This window comes from Anarrhichthys ocellatus, unplaced genomic scaffold, assembly GCF_004355925.1.
Source record: "Anarrhichthys ocellatus isolate YVR2014 unplaced genomic scaffold, GSC_Weel_1.0 scaffold34, whole genome shotgun sequence".
Classification (NCBI taxonomy): domain Eukaryota; kingdom Metazoa; phylum Chordata; class Actinopteri; order Perciformes; family Anarhichadidae; genus Anarrhichthys; species Anarrhichthys ocellatus.
In genome coordinates, this window is record NW_022280064.1 from 2,755,743 (window position 1) to 2,779,848 (window position 24,106).

The 24,106-nt window shown below is 42.0% G+C and overlaps 3 protein-coding genes across 3 annotated transcripts in view; 2 read left to right on the forward strand and 1 right to left on the reverse strand.

Annotated features, from left to right (window-relative positions):
* fkbp1b (FKBP prolyl isomerase 1B) overlaps window positions 1-3,290 on the forward strand; it is a 7,080-nt gene extending 3,790 nt beyond the window's left edge. The window contains exons 3-4 of the mRNA XM_031866297.1: window positions 2,017-2,129; window positions 2,501-3,290. Of these exons, the coding sequence (XP_031722157.1) occupies window positions 2,017-2,129; window positions 2,501-2,629 (242 nt within the window). The 3' untranslated portion in view covers window positions 2,630-3,290. The remainder of the gene's footprint in view (window positions 1-2,016; window positions 2,130-2,500) is intronic.
* A 357-nt stretch (window positions 3,291-3,647) lies between these two features.
* Window positions 3,648-14,836, forward strand: mmut (methylmalonyl CoA mutase). Its single transcript, XM_031866267.1, has 13 exons — window positions 3,648-3,747; window positions 4,975-5,408; window positions 5,598-5,965; window positions 6,065-6,222; window positions 8,176-8,347; window positions 8,456-8,704; window positions 8,820-8,931; window positions 10,069-10,184; window positions 11,497-11,612; window positions 12,158-12,289; window positions 12,390-12,537; window positions 13,269-13,436; window positions 14,083-14,836. The coding sequence occupies exons 2-13, from the start codon at window positions 5,012-5,014 to the stop codon at window positions 14,209-14,211; spliced, it is 2,265 nt and encodes a 754-aa protein (XP_031722127.1). The 5' UTR covers window positions 3,648-3,747; window positions 4,975-5,011; the 3' UTR covers window positions 14,212-14,836.
* Window positions 14,837-16,294: 1,458 nt separating this feature from the next.
* The window catches only part of opn8b (opsin 8, group member b), an 11,677-nt gene continuing 3,865 nt past the window's right edge, over window positions 16,295-24,106 (reverse strand). Inside the window, exons 2-4 of the mRNA XM_031866220.1 lie at window positions 21,810-22,103; window positions 19,436-19,764; window positions 16,295-18,789 (exon numbers count right to left, since the gene is read on the reverse strand). Of these exons, the coding sequence (XP_031722080.1) occupies window positions 18,457-18,789; window positions 19,436-19,764; window positions 21,810-22,103 (956 nt within the window). The 3' untranslated portion in view covers window positions 16,295-18,456. The remainder of the gene's footprint in view (window positions 18,790-19,435; window positions 19,765-21,809; window positions 22,104-24,106) is intronic.

Here is a 24,106-nt window from a genome sequence, read left to right on the forward strand (position 1 = left end):
CAGATCCAGCCAGAGGAGCACTACCAAGTGAAAGCCTTTCAGGAGGAGAGAGTGTGGGAGTCAGCCTCAGGAAGGGACGGGCCAGAGACCTCACCCATGCTTAGAGTGATAGCGGAGCACTGATGGGGGTCTACGAGTAGTTTGGATGTTTTTGCTTTTCCCTGCAACATACAGTCCGACGTCCATGAGTGAAACACGCACCTGTTGAGCCTTGCTGTCTTTATATATCCTGCAGCAAGAATGAATGGTAGCATAGGGCATTCCATAATGCATTGCCATGCTGTCACTCATATTGGAATCCACATCTCTCTCTAGAGCAATGCTGCTGTATATTTTGTTTCTACAGGAAACAAGGAGCAGGTGGTGTTTTTCTTTCTTTCTCAAACTGGTTCTAGCCAGTTGGCAGTGTGTCCCACGGTCCCTGTTGCTGTTAACCCCTCTGCAGGCTGCTGCTGCCTCCTCCACCACGATTGAGTTTTTAGCCTACCACGGAGGAGCCTTTCTACCAATATAAAAGTGAACCATTAAGCCTAACCAGTGCAACGACTAGGACATGATCCCTCACTGGCTTCCCACCCGTGAACATTACCAGTCTCCACTTTCCTTGCGTGGAGCCACCGCTGCCGTAAACTGAACCTGCTTCTCTGCAGTTGGCGCAAGTCGCCTCCCCGCTACTCGAATGCCCCGCAGCAGGTGGTCCGAGCTCGCTGATATATGGGCCGCTGTGATTCTTGGAAATAATAGACCTACTAAGTTGGGGGGGGGGGGGGTGAAAGAGGAGAAGCAGTACAGTACCAACATTCATATGACTGGATGGCTTCAGTGAGCACACAACTTTAAATGCCTAGTATTCACACTGGTTGAATTATGACAAGATAAACATGAATCAAAGGACTATTAATCCAAAAAAGCAAGTGGATGTTTGACTCCAAGAAAAAAATATTTATATTAGGAGTAGGCGATGAGGATGAAAATATCTAATCATGATATATGTCATTTTATTTCAGAATATTGATTCATAGCATAATGTAGAGCATTTTCTGGAAACTCAATTGAGAAACATGAACATCTGTTTTCGTCTAATGCAGGGCATTAAACACCAGACAGATCAAAGTACTGCTGCCCACGAAGGACTAATATAACCAGATGCATTCATTCATTTCCCAGACTGGATTGTGTACTGCTGACTTCTTATAAATATATAACAAACAATGTATTTCTCCCAGACGGCCAGCTATAATGTAGGAAATTGACACAAATTAAAACTCATATAGATTGGTTTCTTTATGCGGATGAAGACTAACATTATAATAATTCATGCTCATTATTTTTGCTGACTACCATATGCTATTGTTTGTTTGTTGGTGCCCTGTGTTAGGTCTGAGCGATATGAATCACAGTGTGGAAGTGACTGGGATCATTCTTTTATGAGAAAGGAAACATCAGGCTTGACTTATTAAAACACAATGTAACAAATAAATACATAGATAGTACTGGACTATGATCAAAACAGCCTGTCGGTGTTCAGCAGGAACAGTCCGGCACCGCTCCGCCTTTGTTACCCTTTTCTCCCTGTGGTCTACATACAGGCGAGCAATGGCCTAGTTAACTTTAAAAATAATCCACTAAACCAGGCCAATGCTTCCTGGTTCACATTCCCTTTGTTCATTTGCGTAATTGAAACAGACCCCAGATCCTGATAAGAAGCCTCCGCCAGAATAATTCCTCAGACTGGAGCCACAAAGACTTTATTCCTTTTAATCTCAAATTGCCTCTTTCCTAAGCATTAGCTACTGAGGAAAGGGCGTGCATTGATCTGGCGCCACACTGTGATAAAAGGCGATAATGCATTTAAGGTTAGGTACAGTATTGGTCAGAAGAGCATTTAACTATGCAGATGTTTAAAAATAAGTGTGCTCAGTCTTTAATCGATCTCAGACGACCCGAATGGGTAGTTTCTTCACCAAATGGGTCACTGATCTCTGCATTTTGTGAATGTGTTTTCCTCTTTGCCAGGTATGCTGCAGAATGGGAAGAAGTTTGACTCCTCCCGAGACCGGAACAAGCCATTTAAGTTCAAGATTGGACGGAGTGAGGTCATTAAGGGCTGGGAGGAAGGAGTAGCACAGGTAAGAGAGAAACTTCATTACATCACTATGTTACATTCAACCCTTTTGATTAAAGCTAGAAGTCCATGTTTTCAGTTATATTTGGGATTTAAAGGGGTATTTGGTATGAAAAAAGGTCATACCAACCAGCTAATGTTCCCTGAGGAACTCTGAACACCAAATGAAAAAAAGAAAACTGCTTTAAATTGTATTTCCATGTAGAAAACAAAATAAAGACGGTGATGGCTACGATGCATTTCTTATCTCAAGCTAATTAGATTTCGCTCTGTGTTGAATTTCATACACCAGTGGTGTTTGGGGCTTTAAAGCAGCATAAAAAGAGAACATCAGCAGTATTCTCAGTCATGTTTGCCTTTTCTCCTACGCTTCAGATGAGCATGGGCCAGAGGGCAAAAATCACCTGCACACCAGACATGGCTTATGGAGCGACAGGCCACCCCGGGGTCATCCCCCCGAACGCCACACTTATATTCGATGTGGAGCTGCTCAAGCTGGAGTGATGCCTGAGTTTAAATACAAAGGTTGAAGCTTGCTGAGGTCTGCGTTCCACAGGGGAGACCATACCCACCATCCACTTACTCTGTTGATTTCTACAGTCTACTTTAGTTCAATTTTTAAATGCATCTACTGCTGCTTTGTTGCCATCTTGTCATAATAGATCCTGCATGGAAACATTTCACATCATACAAGACTTTTTTTCACACACTCACACCATCACCGTTTGGTTTCTGTTTGTTAGTCAGAGATGCTATTTTGTTTTGATTTCATTTAAAGTTGTACATTTTGTGGAACCATGAGGAAATCCGTCATCTGATGAAAAGCCGTACTACATTGCAATCAAAAACATATACTGCCTTACAGTTTAAACAACAGATGAAGGGTACATTATGTTAAAAGTACACAACTACTGCTCTGTATCTCACCTGGGCATTATATACCACTGTCTGCATTGCCACTTTGATAAAGGTTTGACCTGCTGAATGCTCTGAATGACGTTGCTATGTGTAGTATATATTTTATATCCCTCATATAAACATGTACTGCAAGTGTACCCTGTCCAATATAACCCAATCCAATACTTTACAGAACTCTATGAGAGCCATTGCTACTATTACAGTTGATTGACCAAGTCTTGAATAAAAATGGCTTGTATTGTGTTGAGATGTCTGTGTCCTGTGTGTGATTTTGAGAGGGGAGTGAATAGGGATAATGGAAAGAACCAAAATAGCATGTTAGACACGTGCTTCTGCAGCAACATCGCCTCCTAATGGCACATTTTATGGAGAAGAAAAAGCACACCAGCGCAGTCTCCATTCATTGCACTAATAATGAAGTATAAACTGTGACTAGTATCCTAAAAAGTAAATGGGAGGAACACAGTTAACTAAAATAATGAAACTTTAAATAAAACATTATTGAACGCGCTTATAATAGGCGGCATTGTTTATCTCTACGAAATTCAACAATCTTGTTTTGACTATTTACTTCCGGTGTCCGAGGTCACAGTTCACTGCCTGACGCTAGCAGGCTATTGGCTAACAGGTGATGTTATGAGACTTCATTGGACAGACGAACACACGCCTTCTCGTCACTTTGAAAAAGCATAACAGACGGCAAGGTCAGGAAATGATATTAATATATGTGAAACAATAAGTGTTATAAAATGTAGTTAACGTTAGTTGCCTGCAACAAAGTGTCTCATGTTAGCGATTATGTGGTTCCTTAAAACGAATGCTAATAGTGCAAGCTAACATCCACGGTTAGCTAGAGCAACTAACTGCTATATAACTTGACTTTATGTCAACATTAACTTGCACGTTTGCCTTTTTTACTATTCATTGAAAATGTTGGCACAGTCTTCCACAGGGATTTAATCATTATATGCCCTTTGGCTTTTCTAAAAGGTGATATCTGGGTGGTGCAGCTGGTCGACAATGCTAAGCTAGCTAGCCTCGTTGCAAAGGTTGTCAAATGTTGCAACAATGTCATCTCTTTAAGTGTCTGCATCACATCCAAGCTGCTGGTTAAGTAACGGTTAAACATGCCCACACCTGTACGAGTTATTCTCAATATGGCTGACTGACTGGGAAGTAACCTACTGAGAAGTTACGTGTCAGGTTTGCATAATAGGTTTTATCGTCTGTAAAGGACACGTGTGTGTCAGACTGTGCTATGTTAACGGTTGAGCTTATGTTAATTATCTAACGAGACAAAGTTAACTTTACAGGAAACCAACACTAAGATGTCCCACTGTAAGTGAGATACGCTGCTTGGTGGATGAGATGCTGCAAAAACAATAGAATTAAAAAATATAAACATATATGAACAATATAATAATCATTAAGTGTTAAAGAAATAATACTGACACCATTGCAAAATAAAACACAATAGCAATAAGAGTAAGGTAAACAAAGTGATACTAACACCAGTGCTTAATGGAAACTAAAATAGAAAAGCAATATTGAGAGGGATATTGAAAACGTAGTAGAAAGTTATATTGCACATAGATTAATGAAAATAATATTGCACATGAAATTGAAATGTTTTATTATTACTATTATTGTTGTAAGTATCTGAGAAGTTCTATAGTTTGATGGCCACAGGTAGAAGATACTTCCTGTGGCGTTCAGTGGTGCACCTCTGTGGTCTCAGTCCACGGCTGAAGGGGCTCTGAAGTGACTTCAGTGTGATGTGCAGGGGATGAGAGGCATTGTCCAGAATACTGAGTAGTTTCCTCTCTGACACCTCCACCACAGTTCGACTCCTACCTCAGAACCAGCTGACAACATGCAACCATCACAATAATTTCCCCCACTTCCTGTCCGTTTGTCATCGTCTGCCTCAGGTGATCCATGTGCGTCTGATTGAGTCAACATTGAAGCATGCTGACTGCACAGAGGGCATGTGCAGCGATGGCTGCCCGGCGCCTGGTGAGAGCCTCCGTCTCCTCAGCGCACACACACCGTGCTCTGATCCACACTTCCACACCGTGTCAGGACCAGGACGAGCTGCATCCTGAATGGGCCAGTCTGGCTAAGAAACAGCTGAAGGGGAAGAACCCAGAAGATCTGATCTGGCGCACGCCTGAGGGACTCAACATTAAGCCTGTGTACACCAAGGCAGACTCAGTTGACCGGCCAGATGAATTGCCGGGAGTATTTCCATACACTAGGGGGCCCTATCCTACCATGTACACCAACAGACCGTGGACTATCAGGCAGTATGCTGGCTTTAGCACTGTGGAGGAGAGCAACAAGTTCTATAAAGATAACATCAAAGGTAGATCTTGTTGTTGTGTACGTTTACATTTGTAGCTGAAACACTGTAGATTCAAACTTAATTATACAAGAGGTTACACTTTGAATGACACAGAATATTTATAAAACAAGTTTAAAGAAGACTAAAATGACTTAAGCATGACTTAAGCATTGTAAAGTCATATATATGTCATGTCTCCTTTCGTTTCAGCCGGACAGCAGGGTCTCTCCGTGGCGTTTGACCTCCCAACACACCGTGGCTATGACTCGGACAACCCCCGAGTCCACGGTGATGTCGGCATGGCCGGAGTCGCTATAGACACAGTCGAAGACATGAAGATGTTGTTTGATGAAATCCCACTGGAGAAGATGTCCGTTTCGATGACAATGAACGGAGCGGTTATCCCTGTGCTGGCGATGTTTATAGTGACCGGAGAGGAGCAGGGCGTGTCTAAAGCCAAACTCACTGGCACCATTCAAAATGATATTTTGAAGGAGTTTATGGTACGCAACACCTATATCTTCCCCCCGGAGCCTTCCATGCACGCCATCGCAGACATCTTCGCTTACACCACTAAGGTAATCTGCTTGTGCGGTGCTTACATTATGCCGTGTTGTTCATGTAATACTCATCGTATTGGGAGTTCAGCTGATTTCAATGACTCTCCATGTTACCAGCACATGCCCAAGTTCAACTCCATATCCATCAGTGGCTACCATCTTCAGGAGGCTGGAGCTGATGCCATCCTGGAAGTAGCCTACACCATCGCTAACGGCCTGGAGTACTGCCGCACTGGTCTGACAGCAGGCTTAACCATCGACGAGTTTGCCCCAAGGTACAACATATTCATATCTTGTTATGTGTGGAGAGGAACAGTGTTGATTTTCATATTTCTGTCTCACTGCTATGGCCAGATAATGCACTTTTATATATTGTTTCATTATAGATTTTCCCAATAAATGCATCACAAAGACCTGCAATATTACTGCCAATGTTCATTCAGGAAGAGCTGTAATCAAGCATTAAGTTAACGCAACAAACAAAATGCTACAAAGCGAGCAAAAGACTCTCCAGGGACACAAGCTGTCAGCCATGACACTTTTATCTCAGGTGTGACATGGCTCTTAGCACCACCAGCAGTAAATGGTGTTACTGGTTTAATTACTGGTTTGATGTGACAACATTCACTTTACACTAAATTTTTGAACAGGAGCTTGTGCTGTCAGTCAATAACTACCCAGTTCAGTATTCCACTCACAAGTTCAGCCATGCATGACGTCGGCCTTTTATTAATATTCCACTGACGCTGTGCATGTTTGACTCGTGCATATTAACCTGGTGTGCATTTAACTGCATTAAATATCTCCTTCCTCTTTGTTTGTCACAACACCAGATGGTCCTCACACACTGAATCAGCGTTCAATTAAAGACAGATGGAAATGCTGCTGGTCCAATCCAACCATTCAAATAGTGGTTTATAGAAATATTTCCAATTGAACACATGATATATATTTGAAAGACAGAAGAAAATAGGATAAAATTGGCTAAAGGTGCTAAATATTGGGTGTGTTTACTGACATTTTTTCTGTCAATTGCTCCTTCAGTATTCCTACTGTTACCCATAATCTCTGTGGCTCAGCCTGCCTGTTGCGTGCCGTAGCGTGACCTTTTTGCTGCCTACTTGGTAACTGGTCTATAATTTGGAGCTACTGTAGACAGTAGATGGTCTTTTCAGTCAATTACACAACTGTGCCACTTCACCAACCCCGCCCTCCGTCCAATTCTTGTTCCCTTTCTTGTACTTCCATTATCTGCTCTTCATGTGTCCGTTGCTCAGATAATAGCAGAGGTGATTGTGCATGCGGTCCTTTAGGAACATCGTTGAAGGCCCAGTTTAGCTCTACCTTTCTCCACCAAGTGACTTCTCACAGGCAGCCACCTTCAATCAATATGAAGCCGTCACTCTATTGTGTATCCAACCCTGAGCTAATATCTCGTGTGGGTCGGACTCGCGGCCCACGCTTACCCTTGGCTTCACACAAAGACTGAAACTTAATCACTCTATTCTGACAGACGTTGTACTTCCAGACGCTCTGTCTTTAGGGAAGGCTTTCAGGGCTTTCAGGGCTTTCTCTTCACACAGCTGACTGATGCCCGTTTTCCTTTGAAACATTAACACTCAATTCATAATGACTGGTAGTCTCTTCTTCATCAATGCATAGCATATAGATAACATTTTTGATAATGATAGCTCATTTTTTGATATGTATATATAATTGTGACCACAATAGGATGTTTTGCAGTTCATAGAGACTCTCAAGGTTACATTTTACATATTTTGGCATTTCTGCCAGTCAGCCGTTCGGTTTCTTATTACTGAACAGCAATACAACATACCAACATATGGGCCGTGAGCCAGCCAGCGGGGCACGTTCGTATACACGAGCGTGCTCTAAAGAGCAGGCCTGGCTGTGTAGACAAAGCAGGGAGAAGCTTGGCTAACACCCAGAGGGAGAGCTGCTTACCTCTCTGCTCAGGGAGACATTACTCCTCTGCATCTTCACGCAGCGAACAGTTGTTTGTTGCTATATTAATGCTCTGAATTGCTTTCAATCTGCCTTCCTACAATCTATTTATAGTAAAATGCACCACTGGGGGAAGATGTGACTGTATCTGGTGGTTGGGATACTGGTATTGTCAGGAAGTTTGATGAGAAGTGTTTTTCTAGATCTCATTTAATTGTGGTTTGCCTATATACAAATGATAAAATTGTTATTTTTCATGCCAGGTTGTCATTCTTCTGGGGTATTGGGATGAATTTCTACATGGAGATTGCCAAGCTGAGGGCAGGCAGGAGGCTGTGGGCCACGCTCATTAAAGACAACTTCCAACCTCAAAATGCCAAGTCTCTGCTCCTCCGCACACACTGCCAGACTTCAGGCTGGTCTCTCACCGAACAAGTAAATACAAGTTGGAGATGAAAGTCCTTTAAAGTGAATAGAGATCAAGCTCACAAACAAACTGAGCCAATAGTAATCAGAACTTTCTCCGGTGAACCCTCCTCTCAGGATCCGTACAACAACGTGGTCCGTACAGTGATTGAGGCCATGGCAGCTGTGTTCGGGGGCACCCAGTCGCTTCACACCAACTCGTTCGACGAAGCTCTGGGTTTGCCCACGGTGAAGAGCGCCCGCATCGCCAGGAACACCCAGATCATCATCCAGGAAGAGTCGGGCATCCCCAATGTGGCCGATCCCTGGGGGGGATCGCACATGATGGAAGCGCTTACGGACGACGTCTATAACAAAGCTTTAAAGGTTTGTCAGTGAAACCATGTTGTCTTGTGAGGTGAATGTCGGTATACACGTCTACAGAAGTAATCCATCGCGTCATCGAGTCCCTCTTTTACATGCTGTGTTTTCCTTCTTACAGTTCATCAAAGAAATTGAAGAGGTGGGAGGCATGGCCAGAGCCGTGGCAGAGGGCATCCCCAAACTTCGTATTGAGGAATGTGCTGCTCGCAGACAGGCCCGCATTGACTCCGGTACGACTGTATGAATGTATCATAAGCTTATTGGCTTAACGCCCCTCATTCTTTCATCTTTTCATCCTCTGCCTCCAGTACTTCGTGCTTCACTTATCAGAGCTACAGCGGAATGTCAAATGGAAGTTTTATTCAAGTGTGCAGCTCCTTCATCCTGTCCGAAATCTGCCCATTTATTTCCAAATTTGGCATGAAATATTTAAATCATCTTAACCTTTTTTTAGGTTATAGGTTTTGATTCTTGGTCTTGTTTGTCCTGACAAATCATCTGGTGCCATGAGATGTGTATGCATCTGACGAGGTTTGTCATCAGGCAGACTAACTGAGCTGTCTTTGTGTTTCTGTGGGATTGTACTTGCGTCACATGATGCCAGAAGTGTCTGCGATGGAGCACAGATGAACTTTCACAGATTGTGTATCTCTCCCCCATCACCCCCTGAGGCCTGCACTCATTGACGTTCAACTGTGATTCATTGTGTCGCCCAACAAGCAGGTCTTTGCTGCGGTTGACGTTGGTTTCCAGCTCTGATTTGACACGTTACGCTCTCCGATCATTTTTAGTTCTCCTACATTGTGGTCAGATCATGAGATGTCACATTTTGGGATCTTTTGATGAATTAAATGCTTCTGTTTTTTTTTAAGTCTTTTGAACATTTAAATGTTCATAGCAATTATTGTCAACAAACTATTTTGTAAGCTCGCCATGAAATACACGGCATCTGCATTTTGGTCCGTAAGATGGTGAAGGAGGGTATTATCACATTATCATTTTCAGAAGGGATAATGTCAAGAATTCAATTATTTAAAGATAGATTCCCAGAATTGAAGTTATCTCCACTGAATAGTAGTTAAGCAATAGCTCGTGACAAGCCGTGGTAAACAATAGTTATGTATAAATAGTTATTATATCACAGCTGAGAGCCATTGTTCAGCCTGACGTGAAGGTGAAGTGTGTAAACCGGGTTTCTGATAGATGTATGTAGGAAATAATACAGTTAAAGGAGAAGAGATTAACTGAGAAACGGTGAGATGGGATGTTACACGTCATACATTGCTCCTTTATGCTTGATGTCTTGATGCTTCAGGTCAGAACTGGCCTGTAATCTTCTCACGTGGGTTTTTTTTCTTTGTCTTCAGGGTCAGAGGTCATTGTCGGGGTGAACAAGTACCGTCTGGAAAAAGAGGAGACTGTGGAGGTGCTGTCTATAGATAACACCTTTGTGCGTCAGAAACAGATTGAAAAGCTGAAAAAGGTGAGTGTTCCTCTGAGAATCAAAGAGAGGTATCTAAAGAGTAGCGCTGCTGTTTACCATACCGCATGCAAAGAAAGCACTTTCTACTCACTGGAGACGTTCATGTAATGTGTTGTGAGGACTTGAGCCCCGCTATATATTACACACATATCATCCATTAGTTATTTGCTTTGTTTGTTTTGGTATTGTCGCCCTTGTTAACGTTGTTAGCAGTACAGACTGGAGATAGTGAAGGGGGGTCATGTGCATCACAGCTCAGCCAGAGAACTTGGAGAGTTGCAATTACATGCTGCAGTACAGAAAGCACCCGTTCTTAAAACAAAAGCAACATCTTCTGTCCAGAACAATCTAATATGAATCATATGTATATTTTATATATACACATGCATACATTATAGAATTCATATACACTGATCTAATCAACACAAATCTATTATCAATGTGAAGGATGTGAGGTTAATGTTATGACATAAGCTCTGCAGTTCCTTCATGTTCTTTGATGGGCAATAACTGAGGTGTACTTATGAACTCAGTGTTTGAGGAGTTTGTGGGGGCAGAACAAACGCACACTAGTTCTCATCGGCTGCATCTGTGTCAGACATCTGTAGGTTTATGTCCAGCTGACTGTGCGGGGTGTCGGTTAAAGCCTCTGGGTTCAGTGATCAGGGCTTACAGGGGACTGGGTTATACAGGAGACAGTTGTAAGACTCTTACTTATTATTAATGCCAAAATATTATCATTAACATAGTAATGCATGAGACTACAGGCAAAAATATTGTTTTTTCGTGTACTTTTGGGCTATTTTGCTTTCATAACAAGTCTTCTTCTAGACTAGCAGAAAGAAAACTTCCAAAATACACATTTATTACACTGTCTTTTTCTGCAGATTTCTCCTAAATACACCAAAAGTTAGGTAATCCTTAATTTGCATAACTTTTCAGAAAACTTGTACAAAAGGAGAGAGCAAAATGGACAAAGTCTGACATGTTGGACTTGTCTAACACAGGTGCAACTAATATCCTTAATTACTGATGGCCGCATTCCATTCAGCTGTGTCAGTCCCAGGGTTCTGTTATCGTGCATGCTCTCTCACTGCACAGCTCACTGGCACATTGAAATTACTGATGTTATATTATACTCAACACCTGCTCTTTTCCTGCGATGATGAGTCAAAAATATCCGCTGTAATAAAATGTATTTTCTGTGTTAAAGAGTACTTAAACACACATATATAGTGGATTCTGTCTGCAGGGCAGATAAAAAACTTCAAATACCATGTTTACGGTATTTTGCCTCCTTCCTCTGCTGTAGGTGAGAGATAGTCGTGACCCAGAGGCAGCGAAGAAGTGGCTGGCAGCCATTGAGGAGTGTGCCCAAACCAGGGAGGGCAACCTTTTGGCCCTGGCTGTGGAGGCATCACGAGCCAGGTACATAGAAGATAATCCTCGTGGGGTTTTTTGTTCATCAACCCCTACATGTCTGCGGTCAATATTTCTTCACACTGAGGCGGTCATGCAGCATGTCACAGTCAAACCCATCTGTGGCAATGCAGCAATTGTAGGTTTTCTTTTCTTTTTGTGAGAAACGTCCTGAAAAATCAGATTTAATTAAAATGACTTTAGAATTAGAAGTCTAAGTTTAGCTAAATTACAAATATTTAGATGTTGTAATTCAAGCTTGATAAATGTTTTTTTTACAGCTGCCAGAATACTCAAAATCAGATTTCTATTTAAAGGAACTATTAATCAATATCAATTATTTAATAGTGACTAGTTAAAAGGTTATTGGGCACATGTGAAATGAAGTATTGATACAACCAACTACTGTATATGAGGCCCACACACAGAAATCTTTCTGCCTTGTGACACCGACGGTAATACTGCACTACTATAAATGATACAGATACATGAATAAACACGGATATTTGCTTTCAGTTTATTGAAACGGGAAGTCTTTTATTTTTGTTTCTCAGATGTTCGGTCGGTGAAATAACCGACGCCATGAAGAAAGTGTTTGGTGAACACAAGGCCAGTACCAGGATGGTGAGCGGCGCTTACCGCAGCGAATTCGGGGAGCATGAAGAGATCGCCCGGTCCCTCAACAGGTAGGAAATAAACCCAATTAGCATCTTTACAATCACTGTGCACAGACTGATTGCTCCACTGGGTGATTTATATATTATCTATTTCTTTTTTAAATCACAGAGTTGCAGAGTTTAAGAAGCAGGAGGGCAGGAACCCTCGACTGCTGGTGGCAAAGATGGGGCAGGATGGCCACGATCGGGGGGCCAAAGTCATCGCCACGGGGTTTGCAGACCTGGGCTTTGATGTGGACATCGGACCACTGTTTCAGGTCAGAGTCACACACTAGAGTGCACTGGAAAGTACAATTACTCAATGAATGGTAAAAAATAGACGGTTAACAGGCAAGTAGACTGTATAGTATGTTGAGTGCTGAAGGTGCCTAATACGAGTAAGAACATTCTTGACCATTCCCACTTATATCTATGTCTGTAAGTAGTTTGATTGCTCGCATTCTCCGTGTTAAAGTATAATTAACACCACCCCAAAAACATGTAACCCCATTTGATGATGTCGTACCGTACGTTTCACTGTAGTCTGACTTGAGAGGGCAAAAAAAATAAAATAACACTCCATAGTGTTGGCAAGCCAAATGCACAAGGAGGCGGGGACATTGAGCCTTCAAATGATTTACAGCACGCGCTGCAGATACAGATACACCGTCGGTTGGGTGATTATAGTTCAAGAGTTCAAACAACCTCTTACGATTTCTTCCAGATAACTAGCTCAGATTCTGAGTGGATCAATGTACTGTCTCTGTCTTTTCTGTGATAGCTCGCAGTAATAGAGCTCACATAAGTAGCTTACTGATGATTGATGTTGTGATTGTTTGTCAGTGGAGCAGTTCATTAATGCAGACGGGTGAACGAAAAACGAGATGAAATGACAAATTTGAAAAGATTGTAGTTCACTTTTTTGCCTGTGTTTTGCAGTGTTGGTGCACCTCACTCAGAAGTTGTGTTTTCTTCTTTGTTTCTCCACGTCGGACTCTCGGGGGAACAGACGCCCCTTGAGGTTGCCCAGCAGGCAGTCGATGCTGACGTGCACTGCGTCGGGGTCAGCACGCTTGCCGCAGGGCACAAGACCCTGGTCCCCGAGCTCCTCAAGGAACTGCGGAAGCTCAACAGGCCCGACATCCTGGTCATCTGTGGAGGAGTCATCCCACCACAGGTAACGGTTGACTTTCATATGGTTATTCTGAATTGTCGAGAATGCAATTCTTTTTTGAGTGGCTGCGTTGAGTGAAGGCTTTCCGATAAGGGCCGTGATTGGGTCGTGAGTCTAGTGGAGCTTATGTCTGAAGCGGGCCGTGGCGTCTTTCAAAGTCAGTAAAAACATTTTCCCAGAACGTGCGAGGTATTTTCTCTCAATAACTAGAGGACCGCCCAGAGGATTTCATCTTTAAATGAGCCTCAGGCTGTGTGAGATGATGGTGTCAGCTTGACTGCAAAAATCCACACCGCTCTGACAAAAAACAGCTATGTAGCATTAAGCTTACAATTATGCACATAAAATGTTATCCTGCCGTCATGTGGACAAAGAGCCAGTCTCTCATGATGATGATCGTTACCACATTAATGGATGTCCTCAATCACATGCAGTGCAGGCTCATTCGTCGTTCCTTCGTCGTTCCTTCCTGTTCTCATCGATCTTACTGTCATCCCTTTCCTTTTGAGGATACCTCTGGTTGAATCTGCTATAGCATAAGAAAAAAAACGTAATCCCATAGGGACTGCGCACGTCCTTCTTTCCTCGACATGTATTTCTCATTAACTGCAGTTCCTATAAACTGTGTTCCCCCTGTGTGTGTATGCAGGACTACGAGTTCCTGTACCAGAGCGGCGTGAGCGCCATCTTCGGCCCAGGAACCAGGATCCCGCAAGCTTCAGTGGACGTGATAGACAGCATTGAGAAGAGCCTGGAGAACATCCGGCAGGCCATGTGAACTCGCTCTACAACTTAAAGAACCGTCTGTTCATGTGGCATCAACGACAAAGCCACAAGTGGGAGCTCACACTTTTGTACAGTTTCGTCTCAAAAGATTGTAAAAAAAACAAAACATGTAACCACCGTTAAAACGCAGAATGTACAGTCATAAAGATTAAAGAGTGGTTGGTGATGTATTAACATTGCATTTTACTAATAGAATCCTCAGATTGCTGATTTCGTGTGAACATCACTAACATGGTGTTTAGTTTTGCTCGTTGACCGTATCACTTTAAATAAACCTACTCAGAACGTAATGCTTTTATTGTGAAATGTGTGTATGTGTGTGTGTGAGAGAGATCTTCAGTTACGTAGCAGGGTGTTCTCAGTGCCAGTGTGTTGAAGATGGATAGGTACTCTCATCAGAACTAACCTCTTACTACCCCTGGGTTTTCTGTTGATGGATATTACTATCGTGTAAGTGGCCTTCTTTTGTCCTCACGCCTCTAGCATCGTGTTTAATTCATCCAACTTCAGCTCAGAGAAAAAGCTCTAGAGCAGTCATCACAATCTATTTGACAATAGTATTTTTGTACATGAGATTCTGAAGCACTCTTTCGTCTAAATAAAGAATGTGAACCTTGGAAATGTGACTGTGTATAAAGATGATGTGCATTACCTTTAGATATTCAATCATTTCTGGAAAAGTGGGTGAATTCAATGTGTTTTTAAAGCCTGGTAGGTTTGAACTGAATGTTGATGGGAGAACACACACCTGGAGCTGATCTCATCATCGGAGAATAAAGTACAATTTGAGATGTTGGTGGTGTAAATGCTGAGGGTGAGGAGCTTTTAGTCTGAATATAAACCCTGTTAACAGCTAAGCCGTACTAAGCTGTACTGACACTATTTTCCCTGTCTTCCGCCCAGTCCTGTTAGTTATACTCATGGAGTCTGTCCCCCAGTCATTTCAGTACAGCACCTTTTGATTATATTGAATTCCACATTTAAACTAGAATATTATGTTTTGCAGCTCATCTGGTGCTATAGGAGTCGTTCTTTTCAGCCCGGCTAGGGCATACGAGGCACTGGGATGGCGTTGTTGGTTGGTTTGTCCACCGCTTTGCTCCAAACTGATAATGGATTACAATGAATTTTGGCTTATTCATGCCTCCATTAGAATGTATTGTGCTCAACTGGTTTAGAATTGTACCCATATAACACTGTTGAACCAGTGATGTCGTCTTTTTTAATTTTATTCCATGCATTCTTCTCTAATAATAATTGTGTGTATATATAAGTATGCATATCTTCAGCCCCAACCAACCCTGACTCAACTGACATCACTTGAGGACACTTTTCTTTTTTTACATATGCAATAGTAATCCAGTAATACTTTTGTGGTATATTTTATTCTTTGGTTTCTGACCAAATACCAGTAAAACATAATGACAGGCCCATCAACCTCTGTTAAAACTTGGAGTTTGTGTACTACTATTACCATTAGCCCGTGTGTCGAGAGTCGAGGGTAGCAGTCGGGGACGAAAGATACCAGATGACAACGTTCTTGCCATGAATTCCAAAAGGTTGATGTTGCAGGTTGAGGTTATCCACATCCCCCTTTTTACACATGTGAATATAGTTTACTTAATTTTATTCTACAGAGGATGTGGCACTTAAGCTGCATTTCATGTTTCCATATATGCAACAGTATGGTAATTTGTGTGTGTGTGGAATGATTGCAAATTTACACATTGACATTTTGGACACACCTAAGATGGATTTATACGCTCAGTGACAGATATTGCCATCCTTTGCGCACTGCCTTCCGGCTGTCTTGGAATTAAGAAAGCAGACTTAAATGTCACAATTTCAGAGAAGGTGATTTTATGCAAGTCCCACAGTTGCAACTGTTTCATGTCTTGTTTTTACCCTAATGGAGGCTTGACGTGTGATCGAGTGAAACCATCACGGTGAATTCATATTTTTTAATTGTATTCAGTCAGTCATTATTCCAAAAACATGACACACAAATATGCTCAAGTTTCTTAGATCTACATTCACAATTGTTTCGAAATAATTCAACACAGTCAACAGTAGTTACAAAAAGGAGCTACACATTACACAGCAAACACTATTTAGTCAGTGAAGCTCATTGAAAGGGGAAGTTTGAAAAGGGAAATGCTAGACTGCAGATGGATTTATGAGAAAAAAATACATTTCCTGAGTAAAGAAAAATGAGAACAGTTCTCACAGAGAGGTGTGTAGTGACATAACATGATTATCAACACAGTAATCCTATTTTAAGCTGAGTTATATTTAATAATATGCTGTTGTTCTGTACAGTGACTTCCGGCAGTAAACTGGTGATACGATGAAAATCGGCGACACACTGATTTCTAAAAAGCTTTTGTTTTCATAGTTCAGAGTGTTTACAAAGTTGCAAATGATTTAAATAAAGCTTGATTTTATCCTCTACATATATCTATATAACAAATCCAATTAAAAGGCCAAAAAACAAAATGTTTAACACGCACTAACTGTAAAGTCAGAGCTTGAGGTAGCTTTTTGTGACTTAGAACTAACATTGTTACTGACGAAACAATCCCAAAGGTCGAGTAACTCGTTCATTCTGGCGCCTTCGACTGCATCACATGGCTCTCGTTGGGAGGCAGCATTTGTCCAGTGCCATGGAACTGTAGAGGTTCAAACCTTCTGTCATTGTGAGCACCTATACGACTTCTCGTCCACTTAGAAGTTTCACGGTAACTGAGCAAACCCAATATACTAATGAGGACTGTGAGATGCGGTCGAAAGCTCCAGAACACGAGCTAGCCGACTGTTTTGTTCACCACTGTTTCCAAAGTCACCCGTGGACTGTTTAGCTCAACTCCATGTTCAAAAACGTTCAAATAAAAAGTTAGACATTTTGGGAAATCGACTTACTTGCTTTCTCTTTGAGAAATAAAGGACAGGCTTGATACCACCCTTGTAGTTAGCTTGCCTTAGCTTAGCACAAAGACTGGCAACAGCTAGGAGAAGTCTCCTTCTGAAATCTGGCATCGCATCCATATTTTCAAAATGATCCGTAGCGTCCTTTCATAATGTTATCAGACACTTATAATAACAATCTGAACCTGTCAGTGGCAAAAACAAGCGCTTATAGAGGACGTGAATTGACGGTGAGGAGTTGCCCCAAACGGATTAGCGGATGCAATCTGCAGCGTTCTCGCTCAATAATGGACCAATGTCATAAAATTGAGAATAAAGTTATCCTATAACATAATTGTATTATCTCATTTGTTTTCTTCACACAAAAACTGAAGCATAAAAACACTTTTTGGCAGATATCTGTCACCTGTCTGACAGAACTACGTTAGCTGTTTCCCCCTGCTTACAGTCTTTATGCTAGGCTAAGCTAGCTGGCTATAGCGTCATATTTAACCTACTCAAAAATGAAAGTGGTGTCAATCTTCTTATCAAATCCTCAATAAGAAACCAAATGAGCATATTTCCCAAAATATCAAACTGTACAAAAAAGAGCCATAAAAGCATTTTGTTGACATGAACTAGTCTAATGGCTATACGTGACAATTAAAATAAATAAAACATTTGGTTTTGGTCCAAATTAGTTTGTAATACAAAGATGAAAAGAATAGTGACAATCGTATCTTATCCTTAAAATATAATAGCTGGTCACATTCCTTGTACTGTACAACATTTACAGTGCTGCTACAAATGATAGGAGAAAGCAACGTACATTCATTAGACAGGGTAAACACGAACAATATGCGTTATTCTTGTAAACATTTTCAGAGGCAGACTTATGAAACATGATCTACCATCTGTCACTTAATCAACATTTTCTGGAAGATGCTGATGTAGTGTAAAAAAAAGAAAGATCTATCACAGATTAAACCTGAAGCATTAAAGTAAACACCTCTTGTTGTTGTCATATTCTGTACAACCTTTGGTTTGTATTGTGTGAAAATAAAGGTTGATTTTATAGCCACCTATAAGCACAGAGTTAAGTCTAATCTATAGCTTGGTTGGCTTAACGTTCACAGCATTTTAACATATTGTGCAAACATGCCCTTCCATTCATTCATTGTGGCCGCACACATAAGAGGCCAGGGCTAACCTGCTTGTAATGTTATAATAGCACACACCTGTTGTACTGGACAAAAGACAAAAACCTACAACATTTGTGAGACAACACTTCATGAGGCTAAAAAGTCTTTCTTGTCTCTCAGTCCAAATTCTTTCACTCCGTGATCTCTTTGAAAGTAGACAGTACTTCCACATTGGACTTACCGGTAGTGCAAACCATATAAATGCCGGTGTCATTGATGCTGTTGGAGACATGGCACAGGTTCGAGACGAAGTGCAGCCACAGCTGCTTTACCTCCTTTCTGAATCTTTGGCTGAAGATGTAGTAGATCAAAGGGTTGTATACGGTGGAGCTCTTTGCAAACAAGCACGGCAGGAGACTGACTTCAGGTGGGATGCTGCTACTGTCTTGTAAAATAGACCACATGCTTACTATAGCATAGGGCGACCAGCAGACTATGAAACCTAAGCTTATAACCACAGCGATCTGCAATAGAACAAGAGGATAGAGTCAGCTAAAGTCCAACATGACGTAGAAAAAGTCAAATTTGAAAGCCACTTTTTGTCCATTTGTTTGTTTAGTTTGGACGGGGCTGCACATTAGCTTCAGCTAGACACCTTTACCTTCCATCTGTTGAGGTTTTATATGAACAAAATGTTGACCTGTATTTTCTCCGTTAATTATACAATCCAAACAATAGATTCCACCGGTTATTAAACAATTGACAGATGTCTGTTGGCCAAGAGTGGCTTTAAAACCACTTTACTAGTGATTCACAACCAGGGGTAGGCTACTTGTACTCCAAGCGGTTATTAAGAATATATATGTATGTACAGTATATACACAATCTTCAAATACATTACTTGAGGGTTGGAGGATTCATTTGGAGAATTTAGTTTTGTTCCAGCCAACTTTGTCCTGCTCATTTTCTGTAACCAGTGTAGCATGACAGCATGGTGGAACTCGACAAGTTAGCCAGTTAACAAGCAAGCCACAGCTGCAACATTGAGAGTCGCCCCCCTCACGTTACGCCCCCCTCTCTTCAAGTCCGCAGACGGACACCACTCCAACATACACAGAGAGTCCCCAGACCTATAATGATAGCGCTGTCTCATCAGAAAGAGTGACTCACCACTAACAGCCTTCGATGGCGCTTGACAATGTTGGGGATTTGGTTGCTGTTGTTGCTTGACTTTCTGTAGGTGAAATAAAGCTTGAAGGCGATGCCAAAGTAACAGCAAACGATGATGACACAAGGTAGGATGAGGTTAAAGGAGAACATAGAGATGACGAAAGAGAAGCCCTCGTGTTTCATTTGTCCCCAGGCAAGAGAGCAGGACAGGCCGAAGGGCTCCGGGCCGTACCGTCCCCAACCCATGAAGGGGAACACAGCCCAGACCAGAGCGTACAGCCAAGTCAACAAGCACAGCATCTTCACCTTCTTCCAGCCGACTTTCTCATCTGCAGAGAAGAAAAGGAAAGGTTGGTCGTTTTGTTGCTTCTTTTGTTGTCTAACCGTGTATGTTATAGACAGGCAGCCCTTTTATTAAGGCACCTATGTGGAGCAGCTTACATGTTATGCAAAATAGAGGCTATATTCCTGAGTTTCTCAAAATGAGACGTAGACTGCAAAAAGGCAACAGTATCTGGTTAAATATACATAAACAAAGATTAGTGGATGTACTGTATATGTGCACAAACATACACAAGAACATAATCTGCATATATGTAAATTCAAAAACAGACAAAGACAATCACATCACTATAAAACAACAAATTAAGAAGCACCAACAGCAGATTAAAATAAGACATAAATAACGACGTCTCATTAAGATCCTTTGTATTTAGTATAAAATTATCCCGGGACTGGCTATGTAGAGAAAACAAAATATATATTGAGGGCACGCTTTACTCATTTGTGTGCACTAGATGTAATTCATGCAATTAAATAAAAACATGTCCCATGTTTTGGTTGATGTGTGCATGTTAGATAAGTGCACACAGAGCCATCACAGCGCACCGCTCTCCAGTCTCTTACTGGAGTGATGTTTCGCGCTGTCAAGCTGAAAATAGCGCACGGCATACACAGAGTAACCGGGGTAACAGCTGTGCACGTCAACCTTTTTTTAAACCAGGCTGGCCAAAATGTTGTCGCCAAAATCAAAGTTTTGGTACCAAGTCCTAGACAACACTAAGCTTCCTCTGAGGGAAACACTCTACAGGATCTCTAATCCGTGAGTGTGTCATGACGGGGAGAGCTCTGGGGGTCATGAGTATGGCCTTGGTAGTTTTTACTATAATAGCTTGCAGGCGGGGTTCTTTTCAACATGTAAAAAAATGACACATTTGATGTGCACGTAAGCACGGGAGGTTCTTCTTGGTACGCCTGGAGTCAAGAACCTTAACCTTCCCCTGCTGTCAATTCCTTCATCTCCTGCCAGTACTGTCAAACCAGTCTGTTTATCAGGCTCATTGTTGGTATTGTCAGTTTGAAAAGGGTTAGCTGTCAACGCGGGGTGTTCTGATATGTTTCTAAGTGTCAAGGCACGACATTATTGAGAGAGCCGGGATGGTAACACGTAGCTGAATTGTTGATCATTTAACAAAAAGTGATCACCTGGGGCATTTGAATATTTTGACATGTTGGGAAATACGCTTATTTGCTTTCTTGCCGAGAATTGGATGGGAAGATCTCAACCACTCTCATATCTGTCCAGTAAAACATGGCCACAGCCAGCAGCTGGTTAGCTTAGCTTAGCATAAAGATTGGAAACTGGAGTAGCAGAGTCTGGCTCTGTCCAAGGGTGACAAGAGGGCTACGTTGTGCCTGTTTTCTCGGACGGAAGCTGTAACTAACCTATTGACAGCTAACTCTTTACCTATGTTTCCAGTCTTTATGCTAAGCTAAGCTAACTGGCTGCTGGTCATAGCCATTTATTTACTGGAAAAACATGAGAATAGAATCAATCTCCTCATCTGCGTCACTCTTGTAAATACAGTAAAGCTAAAAAAAGCTTATTTCTCAAAATGCAAAACTACTGCTTTTAAACAGAACCATAAAAGACCGAAATATTTCACGACTATGTCGAAAATCAGTCACAGATGGTTACCACAGGTCCAAATAAAATGTACACATACTTCTTCTACTTCTACTTTGATACAATTTCAAATACTAATGCTTGAAATAATAAGTAGAAGTAAACAAATGCCGTTTTGAATACAAAGCAGATACGTTATTGTTCCTTTTCGAAGAACCTTGGAGACTGACTGAAAAGTCTTGTGAAATATTCTTAGCTCTTATGAGGGTTTCATCGCTACTGCTAATCCCTCGCCACAGTCACATTCACCCCTTGAATAATGATGGCATCGTCTCTTGGAGCATGGAAAACAGGGTTGACGCGAGTTAGAAGGTGCTGCGCAACATTTGCATCGTGATGTCCTCCAAGTGACAACTTTTAAATCATCAGGTGTTCTTATCAGTGATTTTTTAGCCTTGAATTACTCACTGGGTGAATGCAGATTGAGGGACACAATGAAGCGCACTATGGCCAAGCCGGTCAGGCTCATGATACTGGCGATGCCGAAGAAGAAACCTGCCATGGCGTAATAAATGCAGATAGCATCTCCCCCGAGCCAGCGGTGTCTCCAGGCTGAGGCCACAGCCAGGGGGTACATGGTGACAGCTGCTCCCAGGTCTGTCACCGCCAGATTCAAGCTCAGCAGCTCCGGCGGTTTCATCCTTGAGGACCTTTTGACTGCCATGATGAGGACCAGCAGGTTTCCTATGATGGAGAAGACAGCTGAGACGGACAGGAGGGGGGAGGGACAGAGAGGGGAGGGAATGAAAGGACATAGTTTGAATGAACAATGTTGATCAATTCAATGCACAAAGACGCCTGATTTAGGTGTAGCTGTTTTCTTTGCCGTTAGTGTTATCAGAATATCTTTGTTCTGTGTTGGGTAATGCTGTCCCTATAGGCAAACCTCAAGATATAATTTACCAAACACAAACTAACACACAGCCTTAATTGCAGTTAGAACAGTTTTCTAATAGGTTTCGAGGGGTTTCTTGCACTGTTTTTCCCCTCATAGAATGGGACAGGAAGCCTCGCAGTAAGCGCCTGACCTCTTCCAGCTGTACCCAACTACAGGAAGGCTACTGCTGCATTGAGATGGCGGGGAGGGTTGCATTCGACACCTCATGCCACAGCACCTTTGAGAAAATGTGTCAATTTATACAGTGAGACAGGAAATGCAGTCAATCCCATTTCCAGAGCATGAACGCCTCAACTGGCTCAGGAGAAGACGACGGCTCAGAGGGATGAATTCTCCTGTTAGCTTTTTAAAATTTCATAGGAGCTTTCACCTCGGCCCACATGGCCATTAGTAATGCATGGAGCAAAACCTTGGGGACTAACACCTGCTCTGTACATCTGCTACTGCATTAGTCTAAAAGGCTGCAAGTTTTACGAGCTGAAATACATTTTTTTCAGTTTTAGACTTAACCTTGGACGTTCCCAACTGTGGTTTGGTCTACCCCATGAGTTCCTGGAGCCTAATGCATTCTGACACCTCACAAACTCATATGCCAATTTTCAGAGTTCTCAATTGCTGACAGTTTTCCTGCACCAATTCATGTGCTTTCAGGTGGCAACTACCGCTATCAGCAACTCTGAGAAGGTAGCAAACAAACTGAAGTAACATTCAGCGCATTCAGACAAATTAATGTTTCAGCTTCTATGTAAAATACATCAGTAAATACCCCACAAATTCGACCACAGTGTAGTTTGTTTGCTTCTGCCGTTTGCGTTTAGGCTCCAAAAATCCTATAAATCGGGTTAATTTGGGGAAATTTTCTTGTTGAACAAATGTGTAAGTATCATAAAAGTTTGTTTGCCACAGAGGTTATGATAATATTAACCTAAACATCCCGTGGGCTTTCTGTGAAGGGAACCAGTGCGACGCGAACCTTCCTGTTAGCCTAAAAAATACATCAGCCCAGAAGCACTCTGTGTGCTCACTCTCTGTCGCCTATAGCTGAACCAGTTCAGTTCAGCTTCTGGTTTTGACAGGTGATGAATAATTTCTCAGCATCTTGAACTCCACAGTGGCGTCACGTTCCAAACTCTCGCACTCTTGCTGACGGTAACTTGTCTTGTCAACGCAAAAGGTCCACCACCTCTGCCGGTAGAGATTCACTCAAAGAGCTTGTAAGCTAACAGCCTTTCAAATTGCAACAGGCTTTTCATATCATTATCACCACATTTGCGTCACTTATTTGGGAGGTTTATGATTAAATGTGCTAAAATTTAGATAAAACTGAAGTTGAAACACATTTTTCTATATCCTCTAACACCAAGACAGACCCATTCGGTCTGTAACCTCTTTTGCTCTCGATATCTATCTTCCCCAAACTGACTCTGAACCGGACAGCATCAGCTGTAGGACTACTTAAGCACAATGAATAGTGACCCATCAACTTACAGCTCGCCGATAATCACTTTCATGAAAGTGCAGTCGAGAATCAATAGTAACCGTCACTGCTTATGTTTATAAGGAAAGTGGGTTTTAGACAGTTCACTGAGGAGTACAGGGATGCAGACCTTAAAAAAAACATGTTCTATAAAAAGAAGGTTATGAAATTCTGAATCGGTGACTCTCTCCTAAAAATGAATGTTGCCTTCGGAAGAACCAGCCCTTATTAAGTCTAGGAAATCTAATTTCTTACCTTTGGTTTTAGCAGAAAAATGGGACGCCACACACACACACACACACACACACACACACACACACACACACACAC

Bases quoted from the DNA above. Each gene is read 5' to 3' on its own strand.
- mmut (XM_031866267.1), top strand. From the start codon at position 5,012: ATGCTGACTGCACAGAGGGCATGTGCAGCGATGGCTGCCCGGCGCCTG. The intron at 8,705-8,819 runs GTTTGTCAGTGA...TCCTTCTTACAG, and splicing joins TCTATAACAAAGCTTTAAAG to TTCATCAAAGAAATTGAAGA. The intron at 12,538-13,268 runs GTCAGAGTCACA...TCGGGGGAACAG, and splicing joins ACATCGGACCACTGTTTCAG to ACGCCCCTTGAGGTTGCCCA.